Below are 26,383 nucleotides of genomic sequence, written 5' to 3' on the forward strand. Positions count from 1 at the left end.
TAAGCAGTGTGCCATGGCTACTGGTGTAGTCTCACCTCAAGCACAGTGCAATTTTGGGCACCACAATATAAGGACAAAAAAACATTAGAGAGCGTCCAGGGGCTACAAATGTGGTAAAGGCTCTGGAAGGCAAGAAGTGAGGAGAAGATGAGGTCCCTTGGTTTGTTCAGCCCAGAGCAGTGGAGGCTGAGGGGACATGGTGCTACTTCTCCTGCAACAGCAAACTCTGCCTTCCACAGCATGATTTGAAGAAGGCCAGAGACCTTCTCCTGCATCAGCAAGAGGGTGGGACTGGTCTGCACCCCCGGACTGGACATCTTGCACTTCAGGACTGCCTCAAAGCTGATCAGTGAGGAAGGGAACTCATATAAGGCCTGAAACCCTCAAAAAGGCGTTATGAATTGGCAGTTACCATGAGAGGGGTACGTAAGAAGCTGGAACACTTTTTGTCTCAAAATTGTTCAGCAGCACCCATCCAAGACAAAACCAGCTCAATAAGCTTCTGGGGTTAATGGTTACCATGAGCACAGCAATAAGAGAAACATATGTGCCTGGGTGAACCAGAGAAAACTTTTCAGCTCTTGCTTCTTTTGGTCATTCAAGCTGACTTACGTGGGCTGTCTCAGAGCAGAGGACCACCATGCCATGAATGTGCTCATCTAGCTGCCTACCACACAACAATCATGTTATCAGCTGCTGATTACCCAGTGGGCGGGGGGCATGTACTGCAGACATACTTCTGCCCCTGATGAGCAAAACATAAGTGCCCCTAACAACTAACAACGCCCCTGATGAACAAAACATAAATGCTCCTGACAACTAGAGCAAGCCCTGATGAAACAAACAGAAGTCCCCCAGGCAACAAAATGCTACCCCTGGCAGCCATAAAGAGGACAAAAACCCAAAGATTTCCAAGGTAGAATGGGAATCCCACCAAACTGCAGTCATGCAGGTCAACAAGATGACCCTGACCATCTTGCTGCCTCCCTATGGACCAACAAGACATTGCTGAATCCTCGGTCGTGATTTTCCTGCTTTGTAAACCATTTACTAGGATTTCTCTCTTTACTATCACTAGCTTCCCCATCTTCCCCACATTCTTTAGATGCTTAGAATTTGTAATAAATCAGTTGGTTAGCATTTGGCTTCATTTGTTGCCGTAATCTTCCTCCAGGTATATATATGTTGAACCATCTCCTCCAGTAATTGAGACAGGGTATGAAAACTCTCCATTTTTCCTCAGTTTAATTAGTAGCAGTAAGAGTCCATGGGGAATTAAGAGTCATTGCAATGGCAGGCAAAGATTATGCAACTGCCACAAGCAGAGCATGTCCTAAACTTCTCACCCAGTCCCGTGCCCAACCATCTGGCCTTCTACCAACCATCTTCTATCAAGCACATGAGGTGACTAATTCTCTCTGACAGTCTTTAAATTCCATGCTGATGAAACTCCGAGCAGTGCCAGAAGAGATGCATAGCTTCGCAGTGAGACCAGCATAAACTCACATCTTGCTGTAAGGAAGCAGCTACATTTCAAAGCTCTGATAACTTTTAACAGCAAAGAATGATGTATCCATTATCCTGTGAAGGCATCAGGCTGATTTCTCAAGCAGGTGTAATTCCACTAGCCTCATTAAGTCCTGGTAAGTTATCTGTTCATTCAAAACTCAGATAACAAACTGACAGTATAAGAGACATAATGCAGCTAATATCTGATTTGAAGCAGCAATGGGAACCCTTTGGCTGCAGCAAAAATGGAACAGACCTTTATATCCTCTTTCACCCCGTTTCATGACCTTGACAGTCCTTGAATTAGCTTGACATTAAAAAAAAAAAAAAAAAAAAAAAGGCAACCCCACAGGTGTCAAAGGGAAAAAAAAGTGTTGTAATGGTGTAACTGTACATATTACAGGCAATAGTACTGATTAAATTACCTCCATACCATCTGCATTTTGAGGCTGACACAAGCAGCATGACCTAGAACAGAACTAACTACATTAAAAGACCAAACAAATAAAAAATATGAGGGGGAGGTGCTGGAAAGGACTGAGAAGTTCCTCCAGTCACCTAGCGAAATTTTACACCATCCTGATTACTTTCTTACTGAAGAAAGAATATATTCTCAAAACAAGAAAGAAAGAAAGAAAATGTTCTGCCTCTGGGTACAAAGTGATGTGTTCACATCCTTGTTTTGATTTACTCAAGAGCTAAATTCCAGATGGTCTTGGCTCTGCTGGCTAAGAAAGTTCCAAGTGACAGCGTGTGGGCATGGCAGCCATTTCCAGAGACCTGCAGAAAAGGTTACAAGGTCTGGGATGCTCTCTGCTTCCACATTCTAAACTTCTTTCATGAGTTGTTGCCTGAGGAGGTGCCTAGGTTATAAGGAAGAGAAGAAAATCCATTTTCATAAAGATCAGACTACTCCCTAGGCATCCAGCTCTGGAAATCTATTTCCAAATCAGCCACTGCATGGTTTGGGGCAAGCTGCTTCCATTTCCATTACAGGTTACTCCACTTGTAATTCACCAACAGTAATGCTATACATATACTTAAAATACATATATTCAGGAGCTGTCTTGAGAAAAAGCCATTCTGTGCATGCTGGCTGGTGTGTGTAAGAAGCACCATGTTGCTACTCTTGCATTCACAAAGAAGCATCAAAAAGGCAGAAATAGAGCTACCCAATATCTCTGAGATGAGTAATATTATTATGTTTTTCAGAGTGAATGCAGGTAGAAATACACTGAAAAGACCAGCCATCGCTTTCTTCTTAGCTTCATTTTTACAGGCTTGAAAAGTTTTTGCCTTGGAAAGCCAGCAAGAATGTGTGACCAAAACTGAGGCACACAGTGGGCTGTGCTATCATGGTGGAAGACTGCAAATCTTGCAACAAAAGAACAGTGGATTCTGCAAGCACATAGTCAGCTTTCCTTTCTTCTTCATGCAGATATTCTGATCTGCCAGTGACAGGATGGCTGTAAATGCTGCCACCAAATTAGCTATAGTTGAATAGCCACTTGCAGATCATTGCTAGTCCTCTGAACAAGGGTAGGTCTCCCATGCACCTTCTCAGGCTATGGACTAGACATGGAAAAAGGTGAATGAATACTGCCACTCAAACTGGAGCAAATTAAGATTTTGTCCACACATTCTGCAAACATTCCCATTCTGCTCATCTTCCATTTGCATGTGCAAAGAAAAAGTATCTTTCAAATTATATAAAATATATTCAATCTCTTCCTACATACATATTTCTTTGTGTGTATCTGCACTCAAATCAAGCAATATATGATGGATGTGCATACAGTTTTCTGCAATGTAACCAGTTTGCTCTGGCTCTGAAGAGAAAAACAAACAGCCCAAGAACCTCCAAACTAAACAAACTCCTTAAACAGCAGCTTAACCATCAGAAAAAATGCACAAGAGAAACAGAAAGAGGTTGTACTGTGTGATGAGACAAAAAGTTACAAACAGCTACTGCCTTCCCCCTTTTCCTCTGGAGGTAATGTAAGTAACCGATGGGTTAATGGAGGTCTGAGGAGCTTTTTGTTATGAAGACAAAAGAATTTGTTAATTGAAATGCTGGATATTTTTTTCCGAATAGATCATATGGCAATGAGGTATGCTGGCATGCCTTCCTGTTGTGTAATGGATAGTGAGGTGACAGAACAGCTCCTCCAGTGGGGTGGCTGGTCAGACACAGATGCTCAGTTAAAATAGTACTGGAAAAGAACTTGCAATACCATATTTTGGGGGATCCACTATTCTTGCTTTTACAAGCAAGTGAGACAAATGTCTGTAGCTCATATTTCAAGAAAACACAGCCAGGAGGTATTGAGACACCACTCAGAAATCTTTGCAGCACCAATCACTGTGTGTCTTCTCCATGGGCTTATTTTGCACCCAATCCAGCGATGGTGAAGGCTCATACCCGCAATGCGCATGGGTTTTTCCAGCCAGCTCAGTAAGACAGAAGTAGTTTGAGTGAGGATGTCAGCAGAATGACTCCAAGCCAACCCAACTAGTGCATAATGGTAAAAAAGGCTGTATTTCAAGAGACATTTCAGTATGTTCAGAAGTATCATCCAGTGGGATCTAGTTAGAAAGTATCCAAAGTGACATCTACTGGTGTAAATTTGGATTAGCAAGAAATGTAGGAATGAAGTTACAGTAAACGTGCACAAAAAGAGCTGCTGGGTGAACCCCTCAGGTATTAGTGGGGGAATATGCATCTGGAAATGGAACCTGCTGAGTTCTTCTAAGTAACCAACCCCCTAAGTATTACTGATGCAGAGGAGAAGATGTCAGTTTCCTTTTGAATTGAAATGTTCCTCCCTTTTCCTTATGTTAAAAATGGCCTACACCTACAACACAGAAAGGAGTCCACAAAGCTTTTTCCACCAGGGAAGAGCAGTTATTTTAATGTTAAGAGAAAAGGCCTTGCAAATAAACCTTCATTCAAACTTCCTCAGGAATTCTCTAAATGTGGCTGGATTCATGAAGACAAAGACATACTGCATATCCTGGAAACTTCCATGGAAATATAAGGATGAAATCACAAGGGTTAGCTAAGTACAGATTCCTTTGAATCAATCCAAGGATTACTATGTTTGATACTGTCCTAGAAGCTCCTTGTCTGGGACATCAGTCACTGTTGAAAAGCATATCTGGGAGGTCAGTATTCTCTCTTTCAGCCTTCAAGAGATGCTGCTGAACTAAGGAATATCCATATAACTTTGCTAACCTTCAGCTTTCTAGTTGTGCTTTCTGGTATTGGAGATTAGTTTGTCAGTCTTTTTCCTAATAACAATCACTTGCCTCACAGCCAAGTGAGACTTTTACGAAGCAGAAACACAAACCTGGTAGGAGTATTTCCAAAGGCTGTGAGTGATAGAAAAGGGAAATAGGTAGTTTAGCAAGACACTAGAGGGCTTTACTCTGAAAAGTTCCATACTAAAGATCTTTATTCTGTGTTATGGGGAAAAGTGATATGAGACTTTGAGAATTTGGCTCAAAGACAACACAGACTGGCCAGGACAGTCCTGGCAGAAGGGAAGTCTAGAAATGTTCAGATCGTATTTATTATCTTTAGTGACTCCAAATGCCAGTATGAAAATGATCTGCAGTGGTATGGTTCCCCCTCAGACACCTCACCCTGCAAATGTCCTTTCCTTCCTTTGCCTGGGTTTAATCAAGCTTCCACAGTCCTCAATAGTCAGTGAATCAAATCTGTCTTGATATGCACTGAACACTTAAGGACATATCCTTGCAGCTTATAGCCAGAGAAACCCAAGATTAATTTGTTGTAAAGAATGCAATTCTTCTTGATCATCATCATTAGTGATGTTATGATTGTATTCAGTCACCCAAGAGCTTACTTCCACAAATGCACAATACAATCCATTGTCCTACACAGCATCACACTGGGAGTATTGTAGTCAGGTCTACTGCTTTATCATAGTCAGAGCACTTGTGACGCACTTGTAAATATTCTTCTGCCTATAGCACAGATAGTACCAGCACTAATCTAAACTAAGCGAGGAATTTTGGGGGGTTTTTTTGAAACCATCAAAAGCACAGAAAGATTCAAGTGAATAAAATCTCTCCATCTATGTAGTACATTGATATTTTTGAAAACCTTTTAATATCCACACAATGAACAACAGTAACCACAGCTTACGTAGATCACACATGCTGGGTAAAAGTTCACATCACTGGTTGAATACCAATGATTTAAAAGGGAAAAGATCAAACAGGTTGTTTCACTGAGATACAAATGTTATCATTTGAACTGTAGAACTGAGGAAAATCACTTCTTCATCTTTTGACACCCAAAGAACACAATTTATATATTTTTTTCAGTTGTTGGTAGCCTCCAGTGAAAAATGTAATATATGTTTCTTCCTCCCAAGGAAGACTGAATCTTCAAAACTGGGTTTTCAGGCACTGAAACTTCATACCTTTTAACAGGAACTTTTAAAGCCCTTGGCAATACCTGCATCTTCAGCCAAGAATGAAACATTGCATAGATGCACTAACACTGGAGAGTTTAGCTAACACTGTGAAGCTGTTTTATAGCAGCAAAGTTTTGCCAAAGTTAAGTTTGCACTGATGAGTTTGCAGCCTATTTCTGGAATTTTGAAACTGCAGGAAAACAGAGACATTTCACATTCTAGTTTCCTTCTTCCCTGTGACCAGTCACAAATGCAAATATGCTAATGAAATATAAAGTAAATCATTCTATTGCATAGTTATGTTGCATGTTGATTATATCAAACAAGAATCTAAGGCTATTGCTAAAAGTTCTGATCACCTTTTTGTCTGAATGATTTATCATCAAAAGCAAGTTTCAAAAGCAGTGAAAAAATAAAAAGAAAGAAAAAAGTATGATGGGAATACTTTCCTTCCGGAGAGTACAAAAGACAGTTGTCAGTAATCCAAGTATTCCAACATCACCTACCTTTAATTGTGGAGATACTGAAATTACAGAAGTCCTAAATATCTTCCAAGAACTGGAAATTTTTCATGCTTTTCATAGGATATGGACTTTTCCAAATACTGCAGAGAATCTTACTGCCTACGGATGAAAATTTCTAAGCAGTTGAGAGCATTTAAGAGACCACATGGGAACTAAGAATTAATGGCTCTAATCAAGATACAGATGGACTTACACTTAATCAGCATATTTTCCTATTGTCTGATATGCTGCTGGTAGGAACAAACACCAGAATTCTCAACACCATTCACTTATTGCCAGCCAACATTGAGACAGGCAAGTTCCACAGACTGGGGCCAGCTGATGCAAAGAGATGTCAACATTGTTTTGCTGCCAAGGCTTTAAATACATAATATATTTTTTTAACTCAGTATATAGAAAGCAAACAAACATATTTTCCCTTCCCAAATAAATCTCAGAAGAATTAGGGAGATAAACATGTTTACCTTGCGTAAAGGGTTTATGGGTGTCTTCAATCAACTGTGCTAAAGAAAGCATAGCAACAACAAGAATTCAGATACTGCCTAGTAAGTGAGGCTAGGATGGCAAAGATTGAGTACTAAACATCTGCTTATTAAACAAATGCTCATTGCATGCAATAGAAGTGTGGTTTCTTGTAGCACAAACAGAATGTGACCATGCCACTAAGGACAGCGTCACAACTATTAAACAGCATCCAGCAAGTTAAATTACATTTGTAGAGGCAACTGAAGCTCTTCCAGATTTTGAATTTTCTCTTTGCCACATTTGTACTTCCCATGCAGATTGCAGGCTCAGCTTCAAGGGCAGAAATTCTTTACAATATAACTAAACTTTACTTTTGTTCTCTACAGCATATAAGGCTAGTCAAAGGCAAGCTAGGTCAGAGACACTTCCTCCATTTTACACTGAGAACTGAGCATACAATTATCTACTACAAACGTGAATTCTATCTTGAAGCCAAGCCATTTGATCAGAGGACCACGCTTAAATACTTTCTCATTGAAACCCATCACTGTGAGGACTGTCCCAAGCTCTTCCTAATTTTCAGCATGCACTCAGCAATACCAGTTTTCCAGAGCATCAGTAAGACTTGCAGGAAGTGTACCACAGGCATTGTCTCACTAGCAGCCTAGATAGGTGGAGCATTAATTACAGAGCATGTCCTAGGGCTCTCTCCAGCCTAAGTTCCACCACAATGGAGGAAACAATTAATTATGTAATTAAGTAATTGTGGATCCTTACACTGAGAAAAGTTAATAGGTTTCACAGCCTGGGTATGCAGGTATATAACACAAGGTTGTGGAGCAGGATATTCAACCCAGGAGCACTGGAAACAAGATGGTTGCTCTTGCATAGAATGCTGATAGTACTGGTGCTTGGCTCTGATCAAGCTATAAGGGATATTAGCTATACACTTCCCCTGCATCAGAACCTGACTCATCTGCCTCATCAAGGCCCCTGAACAGTCTTGTCTGTGGCAGTCAAGTGTGACACCTCTCACCACAGATGGCTGTGGAAGAGTCCAGAAGATGTATGAAGCAGCAGCATTCAAATCAAGCCTGGGTCAGACTTGCATCAGGCCAGAAAGCAAGCTCCATTCACAGGCATTGGAGTAGGAGGAAATTCTTCACAAGCTATCAATCCACTTTTGCAAAATGAAAAATTTTCTGAACTGTAATATTAGGTTGGAGTTGGCTTTAATGTCAGGTAGGAACTAATGTCAAAAAAATAACACCATAAAAATCAAAATGTCATCTCCAAATGTCATTCTTGAAAATTATTTCCAGACAAATATGTTCTGTATTTTTTAATGAAAAAATATTAGGTTGTGGCATAATCCGTTCTTTCCTTACTCTAAAGATCTCTTGTGTCTGGCTGCCAAGTTGGCTGAGTTCATATGTAATTTCAGTTTAACAGACTGGATTAAAAACCTGAAGTTAGCTAGAGCATATGTACTACATTAATTCCCTTCAAGCTCTACCACGGCTCTCACATTTTCCTGAAGCCATAAAAAAGAGATGGTAATCATCACACTTGCTGAAGTACTGAGGTAAAAGGTCCAAAACAGCATGAAAAATCAGTTGCTTCTGTTAACATTGCTTAGAGTAATACCAGCTGATTCATGAAACCATTATGCTCTGACCTATGTCTGGGCCACACTTAAGGCTGTGTCTTTGTGGCTGCGAGTTTGTGACCCAGGTGCTGTGCTTTCAAACTTTTCTTCTGAATAAATAACCTATTTTTACTCACACTCTCAATTTACTTGCTCATTTCTTGCTCCTTTGGATAAAAATGATGAAATCATCTGAGAGATGTTTAATATTTAAAACTTCTCGGATGTAATTCATACTTCCTAACAACAGATTCTGTTGTCTAACATAGAGACTGTGTTTTGGTTTTCCACTCCTTTATATTTCTGTTTTCAGTGAAGTTGATAAAGAGCCAAAGGTCATTTCTAAATGAACAAGGAAGGAAATAAATCAATTGCTTTTTTTCTTGTCTTTTAAAACTATTTTCACAATTCTAGTCACAAAGTTACAATACCTGATCAAATCGATCTCCGTCAGGATACAGTAATCTCTCTCTTTCACATCTCTCAAGCTGAAAAAAGAAATCCCAAGCTGCTGCTTTCTAAAGCCTTATCTGTCTTTTCTGATTCTGCAGAAAACAGCTTCCTCTTTCAAACAACATGCTACCTGAGATTATCCCCATGAGAGTAAACCATAACAAATGAGGATCCAGCATTTCACAAGACACTGCTGCTAATCTGAAAGGTAACCCATCACATTGCTATAGAAGCTGCAGTACAGAGCTTTGACTGAGGCCAAACAACATTCCTCCAAGTGTCCCTATTTGCCCTCTCTACACAGCCAAAAATTCACCTCTCAAAGCAATGTTGATCAGGAGTCAGTGTATTTCCAAGAGACTTCCACACCCAATACTCAGCTTGACTCAGCAAAGTTGTCAATATCCCAGGGAAACCACTATTGGCTAGTTGTTTTAGCCAAGCTTAAACTGCCTGCAACCTATTCTCCAGTATCCACATGGTGGTCAAGGTCACCTTTGATTTGTAACAGTGACTCAGTTGACTTAAATGCTTTCATTACAGTCTACCTAACATCAAGAAAAATGCAATCCTCATCTATCTTGTCACTTCAGTGGCATAGAAGAACAGACAGTGACTATCGGAAAAAAGGCATTAGGTACCTGCAACTAGAAATTCATCACACTTATTAATGACAAAATAAGACCCGTGTCAATGCTTAGAAACACACAAAGTACATTAAGCACACAGTGCACACATTAACATATTTATATTAAAATGTTACATTACAGGCGTATATATTCACTAAATATGACCCCAAAACAACAGATTTTAACAAAGTTAAAGTTCTGAATCTGTCTGCCTTATAACTAATACCCTCTTTAAAAACTGTATGAATACCCATGTCTGTCAGAAGCGGAGTCAGAGCCAGATGATTCACATTAAATTCTATGTCTTCTTAGAATCTTAAGCCCCAAATTCTTTATTTGCAGAACAATTCTTAATACCTCTTTCCAAGATGTACTGCAACTCATGAACAACTTATTCACACTTCTGTCCTGAATCATAATAGTTGTGTCTGAAGTTCAGCCTCATGTTGTCAATGTTTTGTTTACGCACAGTCACTCTCAGCACTGTGGTGAGACCTGAAGCTTTCTCCCAGATACATTCCTAGTGCAATGTGAGCTGCACAGAAGTAGGCACAGAACATGGTGCATCTCTTATACTGTGCAGGACTTCTTCATTTAGTGCACAGGTTTTGGTCTAAAATTGTTATTGAACACACCATGGGATCTGAGCCACCACACCCTGTCTTTATACTCAGCCTCTACTCCCTTCCAGTCATTTTATTCCTTGATGAGTAATGTAAACCATGGCACAGTATTTCACTATCAGGATCTCCTCCATCAACAATTAGCCATGCTTTTTTCCAAGTTAAGTTTTTCTAAAGAGACTGTTCTGATTTGGCCTTAAGGATGAGGAAGCAAAACTGCCTTCTCTGCATAGACACAAATCCCTAAACCCAGTGCATTGTAACAGTGGGTTCAGATATCTTAGATTATGCTAATTTCTCTTGTAAAGTTTTGTTTCACACATTTCAGTCTCATCCTAAATCTTCACAATTATTCATTTGCTTTTCACACTAGATTGTAGCATTCCAAGAATCAACCATTAAATCCAGATTGGCTCTCAATGTTTAAGTTCCTTGGGTAACTGAACCTCTCTTTTCTGAGTTGATTTCCCTGTGAATAGTGGAAGCCTAAATATAAAAAGTAGATTGGTCCCATCTCAACCATCAACACAAATAAAGCCTCAAAAGCAATATAGACTTTATCTCTCAGAAGCACAGTGAATGATGACGCTACTCATAATTGCAAATGTAAGCTCAGAGAGCACATGTGCAGGGGATAAAGAAGTCTGTAGCATTTGGAATAATGTGGGCATTTAACAGAAGATGAGAAAAAAGTCTTCACCCCACCCCTTCACTCCCTACTTCAGTAGTGCAGTGCTTCTCAGTATGGGAGGCGTGTTTAACCAGGGACAGAGATCCACAAACAGTGCACAAAATAGAAAGCTCATTCTGGTAATCACCTGGCTTTACCTGGGTGCTCAGGGCACTGGTTACAAAGCAAATGAAAACAGCAGTTCTCCACTGAGCACTGTAAGTCACTCAGTGCATTTTGAAAGCCAGATCCCTACCTTGTCTCGAATCCCCTGTCTCATAACTTCTCTTTCAGCCTCCATCTTGGCATACTTGGCTTTCCTCTCCTCCTCTTCTTGTCTGAGGGCTTCCTGTCGCTCCTCTTCTTTCTTGGCAGCATCAGGATCTTTCTCCTCATCCCCACCCAGCATCTTCCCCATGTCCTTGGTAGCCCCTAGAAAAAGAACAGGAGGAAGACAGACTTGTAAAAATATAGGAAAACCATCATGATGCCATGTCTCCCCATTTCCCCCACTCAGGAAGACTTAGGCTGGAAAGAGACATTGGTAAAATCCTTTCAAATAATTGTTCATTGGCATTCTTAGAAATTAAGTGTGGGGAAGAGATTTTCAGTCTTTACAAGTTATTCTTCCCAGGATGGAGATGGTTTAATATTAGTTCTTATGTGTAGAGACATCTGCAGTAAGTCAGGGTAACTCCTCCTGAACTGCCCTGGCAAGGACCAGTTGTCAGAATAATCAGTTTTTCTAACAACCAACAAGGACTTTGTAAAGATGTGAGCTTTTCCATGGCTTTTCTCTCTTTTTTATTCCACCTGCATTTCTTTTTCCTGAGCGTTTATTTTCCCAAAGCTCTAAACTGAAAGCAGCCTTGAACTGAAAGCAATCCTCCAATGACTCCAAAATGTGAAAGAGAATGATGCTTTTACATCCCTCATAGAGGAGCATGGGCAAGCTGATCATTTTATTCCTAACAACATCCAGCATCTATAAATGGTTTTTAGAAAGGTGGGAAATAATAAATATGACTGCCTCCATTCAGCTAAGCTAATTGCAAGCCTCTAGATACTTCCAATACTTTTGGAAACCTGTGGAGGAAAAGAAGGCACTCAGAGATCCAGATCACAACAAATCAGCTCAAATTTTTGTGCTTCCTTGCTACCATCAGCCCGTGTTTATTATCATTTTGTCTCCTCAACATTTTGAGGATAAATTTACTCAGCCTAATCAATATTTTCTTTCCTTGGATGCAAGAAAGGCTAACTGAAATTGCAAGCAAGATTTGTTAAAATTTGATAGAAAGCAGAAAAGCAATGCAGCCTATCTGTGTCATACATTTCTACAGCAGGTACATCACAAAGGAGCTTTTCTGTGTATAAATTAAAATAAAGTTTGAAATTAGCAGTACTTTCAGTATCCCTAAGTAAGACTGCAGGATGAACCCAGAAGTGGCTGAAGCTCCAGGACACATTTTTCACATTTTTAATACTTGCTTCTTAAGAGATGTAAAACAAGGGCAAAAACTGTCATCTTTCTGGCTCTTGTGAACAATGCATCCACAATGCACGTCAACGGTCTTCTGGGCTCCATTAGAAAGAGCACTACCAGCTGACTGCAGGAACTTATTTTTCCCTCTACTCAGTACTACCAATTACTCAGCCCTCTACACCTTACCTGGAATGCTGTGCCAAGATTTGGGATCTCCAATACAAAACAGATGCTGGAGTGACCCAGCTAAGGGTCAAGAGGATGATTAAGGAAATGAAGCATCTCTTGTACAAAGAGAGATTTAGAGAGCTGAAACTGTTCAGCAAGGAGCAAAGAAGGGTGAAGGGCCCAGGGAGTTTCTCAGTAGTATGCATAAATATTTTGTGAAAGAGAATGAAGAAGAAGGTTCCAGGCAACTATGTGGTGCCCAGGACAAGAGGAAAAGGGCACAAACTGAAACACAGCAAATCCCATTTAATCATAAGAAAAATATATATTTTTTAAGGGTGCACAAAGAGGAAGTAGTCTCCCTCTGCAGAGATGTTCAGAATTTCACAGGACTTTTCTATGCCACTTCATGAGAAAGGGATTAGACTAGACAATCTCAGTGGGTCCCCACAAACATCAGCTCTGTGATTCTGTGAGATCTCATAAGTACTTGATATAAATGTTAAATGAAAGTGCAGTTTGCAAGGGGAAGGTTGCAGAGCACATATCCAAACAGATCCTGGATCAGAACTGATGGAAAATAAATTCTTAGTCCTTCTGACCTTAGGCATAGGAGCACTATCGCCTAAGATCCTTCAGTAGTTTTTAGTATCTCACTAACATCAGTCAAGCTTTTACGCAGGAAAAAGAAACACAAAATCAACCAGCAAAATCAGTGCCCAATTTGTTACTGGTTCAAAAAGAGAAAGAATAAAAGGAAAAAGTTCTCCTAAATATTGTAATATAAAGTTATTTTCTGCAAAAGCCTTTGAAGAGCATTTCTAACAATGACTTGCAAAGAAAGATTAATAGGAACGTCCCGGGCATCCTTAATCAAGCAAAGAATGATGGAAATTTCCACATCCCATTGCTTCAGGTAAAGTAATTAAGTCAAATCAGCAGAACTTCTTTAACACAAAATTCATTCCGTAATGCAGATAAATAGCACTTCATGCGTGTCTTCAAGAGGGCTACATAAATATGTGTGCTTAGATCTCAGAGGATGTTACAGAAATGGGGAACCCTTCTAAATCACAGGTGTCAGAGGCAGCAGTGAGAGGGTTGTTTGAAACAGTCATGCCCTGAGGAAATTCTGCAGGTAAAAAGTTTTCTATATAGGCCAGAAAAATGGCTTTAAAAATACATTTCTCTCTTAAACATTCAATAACTACTGTCAAAACAGCCTCCCTTTTAGAACTGTACACTTTGAAAAGAGTAAAAATGGCAACTCATTTTGCCCTGCCTTACACGACAGGAAGCTCAGGAGATGGATGTTTTTGTACAACTATTTGTTGCTGAATCGTATTTAGACTGAACAGGTAGGGCAACTGACGTTTCAGGGTTTTTAAACAGCAGCATGGCTTTTATGCTATTATTTAAACACCTGCAGCTAATCACACTGGAAAAGAAATGGCCACTCATTTTGCAGCATCACTTCAGAACCAGAACTAACATCATATTATTGATACTGTTGGGGAGAAACTTCTTATTACGTTGGCCACAGTGGACATATTTTATGGCTGGTTGACCTCTGCCATTTTACTGAATGTTGTAGTGCTTAAAAATAAATAAATAAATAAATAAAATGGTGAAATTGCCATTGAGAAACAAACAAACAAACAAACGTTGTAGCAAATACCGTGGGATTCCTTCTTCTGCCTTGAAGTCAAGACTCTTAATCACTAATTTGGCAGGAAAGTTTGGACTAGTATTTATCTGAAGTCTTCAATAAACAAAGTACTTTCATATGCAAATTTTTATTGCAGTGTGAATCAAACCCAAAGGAATCAGTTCTTATCCAAATGTTTCTGGTCAAATCTTTTTCATTTTACAGAGAAACCTGCAGATTACTCCTTCTGGCTAATGTGACACACACTTGGTCTTCTGTTGCAGCAAAAATACATGCCAGTATGTGAAATTATTTCAGACAAAATACAAAATACAAACTGAGCTTCTGTTTTCCCACTCCCTCATCTAAATATGAAACTGCATCTCCAACCTGTTTACTTTCCTCCAGCAAATTAATTATGTGTAAAGTGTAAAATGAGCTAGACAGGCTGAAAGAGCAGGTATCATCACTAGGATGAAATGCCAACAGTGTGGCTAAATTCAGATTTGAACTCAAAGTTGTTTCAGTGTTTGATGGCTATCTGGCTTCCCATTACACCAAGCAGAAGCCCACCATGATCTTCAGTTCCCTCCATCTACAGCCTCATCGGTGACATTTTCTACAGTGCCTGAATCACAACCAAGAAAGTCCAAAATTGCAGCAGGCTGCAAGGAAGGCACACACCCATCTTTGGTGAGCTTATATAGCTGTTTCAGACATCTATACCTCATGTAGACTCCTTGCCTTGTCTTACACTGCAAGCTCCTTGTTAACTATTCTGATCTAATAAAGTCACCTAATCAGCAAGTTAATATCCAGATTTATCTTGATTTGGAGACAAAGTAGACTGTGTGAATTGTGTTTTTCAAGATGTCTGCCCAGGCAGATCTTCTGTTCTCCTTTCTGTGTTTTCTTCCAAGACGTATAATCTGTATATTACGAGCTTTTCAGACATAACATGCTACATCTCCCCTTTTCTGTCTCTTCATCATTGAAACAGCAATGAAAGTAGATGCCAATATTGTTCAAGGACTCTGTGTTTTCCTGAAGTACATAATGTAAGAAAGTAAGAAAGCTTTTTTTTTTTTTTTTTTTTTTTTTTTTTTTTTTTTTTTGAGTCCACCTTAACTAGGAGATGCCTATTCCAACGTAGTTTGTTATAACTCAACATAAAGTTATCAAAGTTGTCATGAGCAACAGATATTACAAACTACAAAATCAGTGCATTCAGCCTAACAGAAACTTTGGCCTTTCTATCAAACTGATGGAAATGAGAAAGGCAGAGGTGTATCTGGCACACAGGAATCCAGCTAGTCTCACCTGTTTCAGAAGCAAAGATCTTATCACTACATCATATCATTACAATAAGAGAGTACCCAGTATGATCCTGTTTTTTTTTTTTTTAAAGTAGACCTACCTCTGCTCTTGATCCACTTGAAAGTAGAACAAAACAAAACAGTTTCAGAATGTTTTTGGAGTAAAACAGTACATTTCTCACTGTAGAAAGCTGCTTTCTTGTTGATGTTTGTGTATTTTATCAATGACAAGGACAAAGATTCCTCTGATATCTGCCTTTCACTCCTTTAAGTGGAAGATAAAGGTGCAGGCTCTTCTCTTTCTGCAGTTTTATTAGACATGCTATGCCAATTCCCAGTCAACAGGTAAATAACACATCAGTCCTTCCATCTGAGTAAAAACTGGCTTTTTCCCACTAAAATTTGAGTTAAAATGTAACAGCCTTTCAGAAAGGTGTCATATGCTTTACCAAAACAGCACCTGTGTAAACAAAATATTGTGTTTGTGCATTAGTACTGAATAGCTCCTAAGGAGCCATCACAATTTATCAACTAACACACCTATGGAAACACATTAGAGATCTCAATTCTGTAAACAAACCACTAATGCTAAGTTCACTTAAGAAGTACACTTGAGAAATCATAACACCTTTGGAAAGGCCAGTTTTCTCTCCTTCTGGTACAGTGGGGATCTTTGATAAAGATAATTATCATTGCACTAAGTGAAAAAATTCTTGATGCAATTCAACTCTCAAAGCTCAAAGCAGACACTTCTCCACATCCACTCAGTTGAAAAACCTTAGACAAATGAGACAGAACGTATTGATTTGCATTTTTGCTCCCTATAGCTTGAGGTATATTTTTGGGTCAGTGAGATGCCTAACATTTTCAGTGCTTAGTTTTCTGAAACATGACAGAAAAATGAACACTCAGAGCGGCAGCTTACTTTGTTTACAAAGTATAGACTTGTTTTCTTTTTATTTTGTTCTTCTCTCCCACCTTACCTCAGTGGATAGATTACCTCTAAACTAAAAGAGAATGCAAGACACCACTCTCACCTTTGCCCCAAGGATCTGACCTTGTCATTGCTGCCAGTCCTCTGTGTGATCTGCTATCAAAAGAATATAGAGGTGAAAGCAAGACAGTGAACAAATCTGCAGTCAACAGCTGGGTGGTTCTGAAATACAGTTTTGATTTGCTTCCAGACAGAATGACACAAAACCATAGAATCATCGAGGTTGGAAGGGATCTACAGAGATCACCAAGACCAATCCCTGATAAAGCAGGTTCCTGACAGTAGGTCACACAGAAAAGAGTCCAGATGGGTCTTGAATATCTCCAGAGAGGGAGACTCTGCAGCCTCTCTGGGCAGTCTGTTCCAGTGCTTTATCGCCCTCAGAGTAAACTTTTTTCCTCGTTTTCATACAGAACATGGATATAAAGAAAAAGTCTTTTACAGTGTGGGTGGTGAAACACTGGCACAGGTTGCCCAGAAATGTGGTGGATGCCCTTCAAAGAGACCTTCAAAGCCAGGCTATATGGGGCTCTGAGCAACCCAACTGAGCTGTAGACCCTGTTCACTGCAGTGGAGTTTAACTAGATGACCTTTAAAGGTCCCTTCCAACTCTAAGGATTCTATGATTCAACAATTTCTTCCTTTGCACTGGTGCTAAATTCTTTTAATTCTGCACTAACAAGAATTTATTAAGTTGTCTCTAACAAAATCTAAGCAATGTATACAGAGATAGCCATTTTCAGGTGACATTGGTCTGATCTTCTCTCAGATCCACAGTGAAACTATGAGGCTCTCTCCTTGTTTTATTTTTTTTTTTATAGCAAATCACAGATTCTATTTTATGACAAAGTAGAAACAACCACTGAGCTAATAAGTATCTATTATTCAGAATAACCTGATAGGGTTGTTTCCATGCTGGAGCATGGATCTTACTGCATCTTACAATCAGATTGTGAAAGATCTCAAGAACTGCTGATGGCCTGTCAGTGGTAATTCATTTGTATGCATTAGACTCAGTGTTCCTTTTACCTGTTTTGGAAAATAAGGGACTGCTTTAAAATTAAGCACATTTCCTAGTTGTATCATTTTATATTCCTTGACTGAATTTCATTTGCTTTCTTTCTTTCTTACTTCTGTGATCTGTCATGAAGCCTACAAGGCACCATGAACAATTGTGTTCTGATACACAAGTGTCTTGTATGCCAGATGGTGACTGACGTCACAAAACAACACTATTGCATGTCAGCAGGCACAATGTGGTGGTACGAGCTCAGATGAGCTCAGATTAGATGAGGGGAGACAGAAGCTGTAGAAAGGTCACCAACTATGTTTGAGCTAAGTGTAAGGTTTCACAGCAGAAACAAACCAAAGGTTAGTAGAGGTCTATTGATTCAGTCTGCTGCAATCTACAAACATCTCACATTCTACAGGAGAGCAGTTTATTTTTCATCTGAGTGCATCCTTCTGCAACACTCAGACCAGAGTGAAGCCCTTTTTCTATTGTCTCAGTAGGTATGACAAGCCCTTAAAATAGGGTGACGGTTATTGTGTTCACTGGCAAATCTTACATTCCTGATGATTATAGATAGAATGGCTGGAAAAGTGGTGAGCACACCAAGCAGGCGCTATTGAAGATTTAAGCAAAAAACCTGTGCAAATACAGTTTTTCTGCAGCCCTTCACACACATTTTATACACAAACATCATTACAAAGAGTGCCTTTGTGTTTACAGAGCACACCTGCATCTCCAGTCTGTTCAGGGATCAAGAGAGAGGTTGAAACTGACATAAATAACAAAGATAACAGAACAGGAGGTTCTGCTTTCTCTGTTACAGAACTGCTATATACAGATTTGGGAGGGAGCTTCACAGCACCCTCATGTCCTCCTTCTCAGGGATCTCAGTCTTTTTCACTATCTGTATGATAAACCTTCCAGTGATAGGCCTTTTTGAGCTACATCTCTATAACCTCACTTGGAAGAGTGAAATTCCAGTCCTAGAGAACACACTATAAAAGTCCCACAATTGAAAAGAAGGAGCAGTTCTCCCATAAATGAGGTGGCAAGGCTTCTGTCTCTGTTCTGGTTCATAATCCTTGGCAAATGCTTGTCTTGTCCACTCACCTCACATAACGTGGTGAACACACAGCTATAAAGAATAACTGTTTGTCCAGATGCCACAAGCTGGCTGTCCAGGGTCTCTTACTAGCCAAGTCTAGTTCAGGTGGTCAAAAAGCATGGGATGAGAATCATTTGGCCAAGTAAAAACATCTGCTTTATGGGAAGAATTATCTTCTAGACATGCTGTCTGGCTCTCTACTGATGTAAAAGAGGACAAAGGCACCCTGTTTACATGAGGCCACCTGCACTGCATTATCCTAGCATCATTCATATGCAATTCCTACTTCCATTAGAAAAATGAACCTGAAAGCAGGCCACAGTATATATTTGCCTGGGATTTATGATTGTTTCAGTCTCTTTTCACTGCTTCATAGAAATTATTCACTTTAGCACAGGCAATCACAATTAGCTCAGCAGTTTTCTTCTGTTTCAGTTTATTTTTCCATTCACTTCCACTCACTGTGCAGCCCCCCAAGAAAGAGCCAGAGGGAAAGAGCAACACTGGAAAGTGTGCAAATCTCTGCTGATTTAATAGGTTTCCTAATGGCAGGCTGAATATTATTCTGGTGACAGATTCCAGACCCTCTCTGTTGCCTTGGAAAATCAAAGTCTTCCCCATGGCTTCTGATTGATGAGGATGATGAGCCTACCCAGGAAGCCCAGACATCAGCCTCTTAGACAATCCTGCTGATAGGAAACACCCTGTAGTTTTAAAGAAAAGCCTGCAGAGGCTGGAGCAATACAACACAGTGAGACCTTTGGTGACATGTTTAATAGATATACATACAATGTTTCATAATAGGCAGCAGGCTAAAGCACCTCTGAAGAGAGCAATGAGACTGAGGAAATAGTCAGAACAGCATCCTGCTGTAATTTCTCCCTCTGGTGGGAGGTAAGTAACATTTATCTGCTGCCAGGAAGGGGTGTTAAATATTGCTCAATATGTAGACGTCTGTGTTCCTTGGTACTCAGAGCACACCTGTTAGGTTAAAAAATGTTACGTAGCTCCATATTCCTGTTAGCTAAAGTCTGATGAATTTGTTTAACAGCATGACAGACATGAAAACAAACATTTATTTTAAATTAAAAACAAAACAAAATGAAAAAAAGATCAGATAAGTTAGAAAGATGTTAGGACCACATCAGTTGCTTCCCCAGTAAGTGGAAGATTGCAAACCATTCACCCTTGCCCCTGCAGGCTTCCCAGGAAGCCACATCTCTTTGAAAAAGAGATCAGTGAGAACATATTGGCAGGAAGAAGTGGTATTGCATAAGGGAACTAGGAAGAGAAGGATTGGAAATAAGCAAAACCATCACTGAAATATAACATCCTCCCACCATAATGTTTTAAAGGAACTCTGGCCCAGATCTTCAACACAATGAGCCTTTCCCAGATGGCTGAGCTCTTCTGATGAGGTTTCTCATAACAGAAAGACAAGTTTAAGCAGGTGTTACACATTCTAACTGGAGAAATTATCAGAAGACATTGTAAAAGGCATGAACTTACTAAAGGTATTAAGTACACCATTATATATTTTCTTAATACATTTCAGGAAACCTAGATGCTTGCTAGTAGAAATTCACAGGTGTTGGGGTGCTTCTTAGCAGGTGCATTGTTATCAGTGGGGGGTACTATATCAAATAAATAGATAAAAATATTTGAAATGATCTGTTGTTCTGATGAGGTGGCCATAAACCACATATTATTACACACAATCAAATTCTACTTGAAGAAATGTTATTATACGTCTTTCCTGTTGGTGTTTTTTGTTGTGGTTTCTTTTTTTATTGATGTTTTGTTTGTTTGTTTGTTTTGCCACAGTCTTTGCTGGCAACCACTATTTCCACATTTCTTAAGTCTCTTAAATCTCTGAACCTTAAGACAGCAACTGGGACCGTGAAGCCCAGTGTGAATGAAGATTTGTTTGAGACCACTCAGTGAAACTGAACTTGCATAAGTCTAAGGATGACAGTGAGATGCATCTAGGGGACCTGAGGGAAGTGGTATTGTCAAGCCTCTCTCCATCATATGTGAAAAGGCATGTCGGTCAGAAAAAGTTCTTTTAAATTAGTAGAAAGACCCTGAGAGCTACATAATGATAAACCTCACCTCTGTGCCTGTGAAGATCATGTAACAGATCCTCCTGGAAGGTATCTTAAAAAATATGCAAGATGAGGAGATGAACTGAGAGAGTCAGCACTGATTCACCAAGAGCAGATTGTGCCTCGTGAATCCAATGGCTTTCTATGATGGAGTGGTTCATCAGTGGACAATGAAAGACAGACTGATGTAATCTACCTTCAACTCTGCAAGGCCCTTGATGTGGTCCACACCACATCCTTACCTCCAGACTGAAGAGGTATGGATTTGAAGGCCAAACTACTCAGCAGATAAGGAGTTGATGGGATGACTCTATCCAGGCAGTTGCAAGTCAACAGTTTAATGTCTAGATTAATGTCATCAACAATGGGATTGAGTTTACTCTCCACAAGTTTGTAGAAAACATCAAGCTGAGTGCTGCAGCTGCCATAACTGAAAGAAGCAATGACTTCCAATGGTTCTGGACAGGCTTAGTAAGAGTCCTCCACATGAACCTCATGAAGTTGAACAAGGCTCATTGCAAGCTGCTGCACCTGGACTGGAGCAATTCCAAACATAAGTACAGACCCATGAATGAAGGGATTGAGAGAAGGCCTGTAGAGAAGAAGTTGGGGACAACTGTGGATAAAAAACTGGAGGTGGACTCTCAGGCAGTGCATGCTTGCAGCCCAGAAACCCAGTCATACCCTGGACTACATCAAAAGAGGGATGGCAGTAAGGAGACAGAGGGGATTGTCTGCCTCTGCTCTGCCCTTGTGAAGTACTGTCTGGAGTACTGTGTTCGGGCCTGGGGCCTCCAGAACAAGAAGGATGTGGAGCTGTGGGGGTGGGCCCAGTGGAGGCTGCAGAGATGATCAAAGGGCTGGAGCACCAGTCCTGTGAAGAAAGGTTGAAGCTTGCTCAGTCTGGAGAAGAGAAGGTTCTGGGGAGACCCTACTGCAGCCTTTCAGTACTTCAGAGGTGTTCATAAAGGAGATAGAGAAACTTTTTACAAGGGCTTGTAGCAATAGGAAAACAGGCAACAGTTTTAAACCAAAAGAGGGTAAATTTAGATTAGATACAAGGAAGAAACTATTCTCAGAAAGTGTACTGAGGCCATGGCACAGGCTGCCCACAGAAACTGTGGATTCCCAATCCCTTGTAAGGATGGGAAAAGGAGGCCAGGCTGGATGGGGCTATGGGCAGCCTAATCTAATAAGAAATGTCTCTGCCAACAGCATGGGGGTTGGATTAAATGAATTTTAAGGTCTCTGCCGACTCAAACCATTCTGTGATTCTGCGCTATGATTTAATTATGTGGCAGGTTTTCACAAGCCTGAAGGTCAATAGGTCCAAGTTGCAAGCTGAAGAAACAGTTTTCCAGAGAAGCAGTGAGACTTACACAGAAAAGAAATAACAGTGATTGCAGACACACCAGTCCCAGAAGGAATCTCTCTTAATTTCGTTTGCTCTCATCAGGTTCTTATACACCCACAGGCAGAAACATAACATATATATTCACACACACACAAACATTGTATCTGCTAGCCAGACTAACTCCATCTTCTCCCTGCAGCTTGGGCTATTTCAGGTTTACGTGGGAGTTTTATCTAGGATGCAGCACTGATGGAACATAAATAAAACCCCAGACAGATAAATCCATCCAGAAGGAAAAAATCAGACAGTAAAAGGCAAAGTGTGCCTCCAGGACTAACAGAACAGAAGCTACCAAAAGCCTCCACATTCCTTCAAATAAAATAAAATAAAATAAAATAAAAAAAAAAAAAATCACTTCAGAAATCTCCAGCTTCTGAAATCATCCGTGTCATAGCCCCAAGAAGCTCATTAACAGATATGATAACATTTGAAATGAAAGAATTCTTTGCAGTTTCTGAAAAGTTCCCTAAGCAAAGGCCTCTGTGTGAAATCTTTTACAACTCTTGCCCTTGCAAAGCTCTGCCAAGGCTGGACCAGAGTCAGCAAAAGGATATATATCCCTGACATATATCCCTGAAGAACAGGGACAGCGTATTTTGCAGTGTCTTTTGTATGGAGGTCCAAAACATGACTTCCAGGCTGCAAGAGCTTGTGGAGGTAGGGGAGCGTGCTTTTTGGCTTCATAGAAGAGGTGCTCCTAAACCATGCTCTCTGAGTGGTATCTCTTGCAGGGGACACTGTATCACCAACTGCACAGCCCTAGGCTGTTCCCTCCTCTGAGCTCACTTGACAAAGCCTGCTTTCCTCTAGCAGTCATGCCCAGGCTGACTCCCCCCTGCAGCTGATCCACTGATCCATGTGCCTGCCCATCACTGTGGCTTGATGGACTTGCCACCATGCTGTTATGCTGTTGTGTCATAGAAACTCTGAAGTTGATCTCAGCCCATTCTCATCTCTTTCTGCCCTTAGCACAGCTGTCTCTGGTCCATGTTGAAGTTACACAGCACGTACTGTCTCTTCATTCCCCGCAGAGCCACACCTCTCATAACCTTTACTCTGGGGCAACAGTGAAACTTCAGCAGAAAAGTTTTCCTGAAATGTGCTGATAATGCGCTGCTGTGTGCAGGCAAGCTTAGAATGCATCACTGAGTATCCCAGACCACTAAAATTCAGTTGCAGTAAACTTGCTTGTCTGCCCACCTGTCTTCCTAATTTTGGGCTAATAGCAACTGCAGACAGAATTAGTTCATGAAAGAACTAGCACACTGTGCCCAGCATTTTCTAAACACAGTTCGATCTCCCATGGCTTTGGTTCTGGTTGCTGCTATTTAACTGAGCAAGGGGTTCTCCTGGCCTTTCAAGGAATCCATGTAGGTCACTAAGCGGCCTACTTTCAGAAAGCTGGGAGGAAAAAAAAGAAAAAAAAAAAAAAGAAAAAAAAAAAAAGAAAAAAGAAACAACAAAAGACTCCAGGAATGCAGGAATGTGGAGAGAAAGCACTGTGGAGCAGCTAGACTCAACAGAGTTCAAAGCATTCTGGAGATCTAAGATGACAAAATTCAGTCATGAAATGCTAAGATCTGAAGTATCTTTCTGTTTGAAACGACTTAGTTTATAAAAAATAAAAAACAAGAAGTCTCATAAGGCAAGGCAGTCATTAGCATATTCCATTGTTTCATACTGTAAGAGACTGGAAGTGAAAACAGAAGGCTGAAAACGCATTCAAATCACCAGAGGTTTTAGAGGATGAGAATATAACACAAGAAAAGTAATTCTGTCAGATTAATCTCTAATTTAATGTTTGTTAAGTGTTGGTCATGCTTCAAGTCTAATAACTCTGCAATTTGTGTAAGCTTATTTTCTAAACTGTCACGTTGTTTTTAATAACTCCACTCTTGTGGAGTTATTCTTTTACTACTGTATTTCACTTACATATTTTAAAATACTTATCCTGCCAGGACAAAGATTCAATATGGAATGCTTGATCTACAAGTTCTATGAAGTTGTAACCAAGCAAGAGAGGCTTGAAATTCCTAGAAGAAGCTAGAAAGTGTCAGATGGTGCATCCCTATTCAATGTACACAGCTGCTGCCATCTGGCCTGGCTATTTTCTCTTTTCAAATGCACCAGCCATGTCCTGCTGCAGAATTTAGTGTAAATCAGGAATTCTGCATTACTATCTTCCTTTCTATCAAGGTGACTTTATGCTTTTGTCAAGAGTTTCAAGCATCTCATCCCACTGTTTGCAAAGCTGACCTCTGAGTAACACACACACACACAAAGCCAAATTTTCCTGCCAGTTTTTGAGTGGTAAGTCTATTCTGACTACCCAAACACTGTATCTCATGATTAAGAACATTCCAGGAAAAGACAATTTACTTAAAATATCTAGGAATAGCAGGAAATATCTTCTGCTCCCAAACTGAATCACATATATTCCTATTTCTTATGTTTATCCCAGTGAGGTAAGGCCTTTTCTTTCATTCCAACATTTATGTTCATGGATCTTCCTCTTTTCATGTCAACAAATGTGACAGTTCCCTTAGAAGGTTGTTGGGATTGCTTTATCTTGTTTCCATTTGCTGACAAATCTAAGGGCATTCCATCTATGTGTACTAACATGAGGTTTGTACCACAGCCTTTTCTGAGGATGTCAAAATGAAGAAATCTCCCTTTTTTGAAAAATAAATCATGAAAGCAATTTGACTGAGAAAGATTCCTATGGTCACCTGAAGTGCTAGACAAAGCCTGGCCACACGGTATAATCAAATGCAAAGGAATTCAGTTTTCTTCTGTCCAAAAAACACAAGAAAGGTAAGAGAAATCCAGGGGAACTATTACTGCATTGAAAGGAGTATCCAGTTTTAATACACTCTAAAGATTTACACTGTCTGAAAGCAAAAAGGAAGGATTTGCCTCTTATGTAAGCAAACATTAAAGGACTCCATGAATCAGAGATCTATCCCTTTGCAAGGCTATCAGGATGAGACAAGACAATGACCACCCCATTTACTTCCATGGGATCTGCATTAAAATCTGGCTGCGTAAGTCTGAACATTATAAACAACCTGATCTGGCAGTGCTGTTAATGCATTATTCAGAAGAGAACATGAATACACAAAATAGATTAGAAGGGTCCGTATAGGTTTGTTCTTAGTGCTTCTTTAATTCCATGGCATCTCACTCATTCTCTCTCAGAGTGAGACCTACATAGCCCTCCTGGAACATGCAGATCTCAGCACGAGTGCTCTTAAAAGAAGGGAAGTAAAGATTCTTCCAGAATTTTATAGTAATTTACTTCAGGAAACAAAACACCTAGACAGTAAAAAGCTCTTGCAAGTCACCTCACAGCCTCAGCTGTAGAAGCTGTGCTTGTTTTATTTTAGGTCTTCCATCGGCAGCTTCATCTCTATCTCTTTTTAATATATAGGCCACGTCTGCTACTGATCCATGCATTTCTCAGCATAGTATGAAGCTACCTTAGTCTATAGAATTACTCAGAAAAGCTCAAGGGATCAGGAGATAATTGGGCAAGAAAAATAATTGATGTCATTTCTGTACTATCTTTTTACTGCAGTAAAGTCAAAACAGAATTGAAGGGCATGAAATAATTTGGGGCTATAAAAATACCTTTCTGGAACTTTTTGATTGAAGTTTTTGAAATGCTGCCCAATTTGAGATTACAAATTCTCATCCAAATATGAATAAAGCAAGATTTTAATGTCTCACAACTCAAAATTTACCTCAGCTCACAGAAATATTGAATAAAGGGAAGAGTAAAGATCCTAAATCAAAAAATCCTAAAACAAAACACTTCTATTAATGCGTATCCAGGTATTAGAAAAGAAGACCAAAATTATTGTGTAAGACTATAGCTCTGACTTCTTGAATTCATGTGGATTTACAATGGAACAGCTTATTACTTAAATAACACAGAATTTCAACCCTTTACAGAATTTCTTGAGCTCTGGAGCAAGTATTGCAAAGGGTGGTCAAGACTACTCAACTGTCAAACATACCTCATAGCCTAGCTTAGGACTCAGAGGAAGATACAAGAAAGAACATCAAAAGGGCAGTCTCAGCATTGAGATGTTTAACAAGTGCACTCCAAAGGAATTAATAAGAAGTACTGTTATTCTGAATCTATCTGAAATTCCAAGTGCCACTGG

General features: G+C 39.9%; 1 protein-coding gene across 1 annotated transcript in view; it reads right to left on the reverse strand.

Moving 5' to 3' along the window:
* The window catches only part of CPLX1 (complexin 1), a 107,483-nt gene that overhangs the window by 37,436 nt on the left and 43,664 nt on the right, over positions 1 to 26,383 (reverse strand). The window contains exon 3 of the mRNA XM_072359982.1: positions 11,223 to 11,398. Within this exon, the coding sequence (XP_072216083.1) occupies positions 11,223 to 11,398 (176 nt within the window). The remainder of the gene's footprint in view (positions 1 to 11,222; positions 11,399 to 26,383) is intronic.

This window comes from Excalfactoria chinensis, chromosome Z, assembly GCF_039878825.1.
Source record: "Excalfactoria chinensis isolate bCotChi1 chromosome Z, bCotChi1.hap2, whole genome shotgun sequence".
Lineage (NCBI taxonomy): Eukaryota > Metazoa > Chordata > Aves > Galliformes > Phasianidae > Excalfactoria > Excalfactoria chinensis.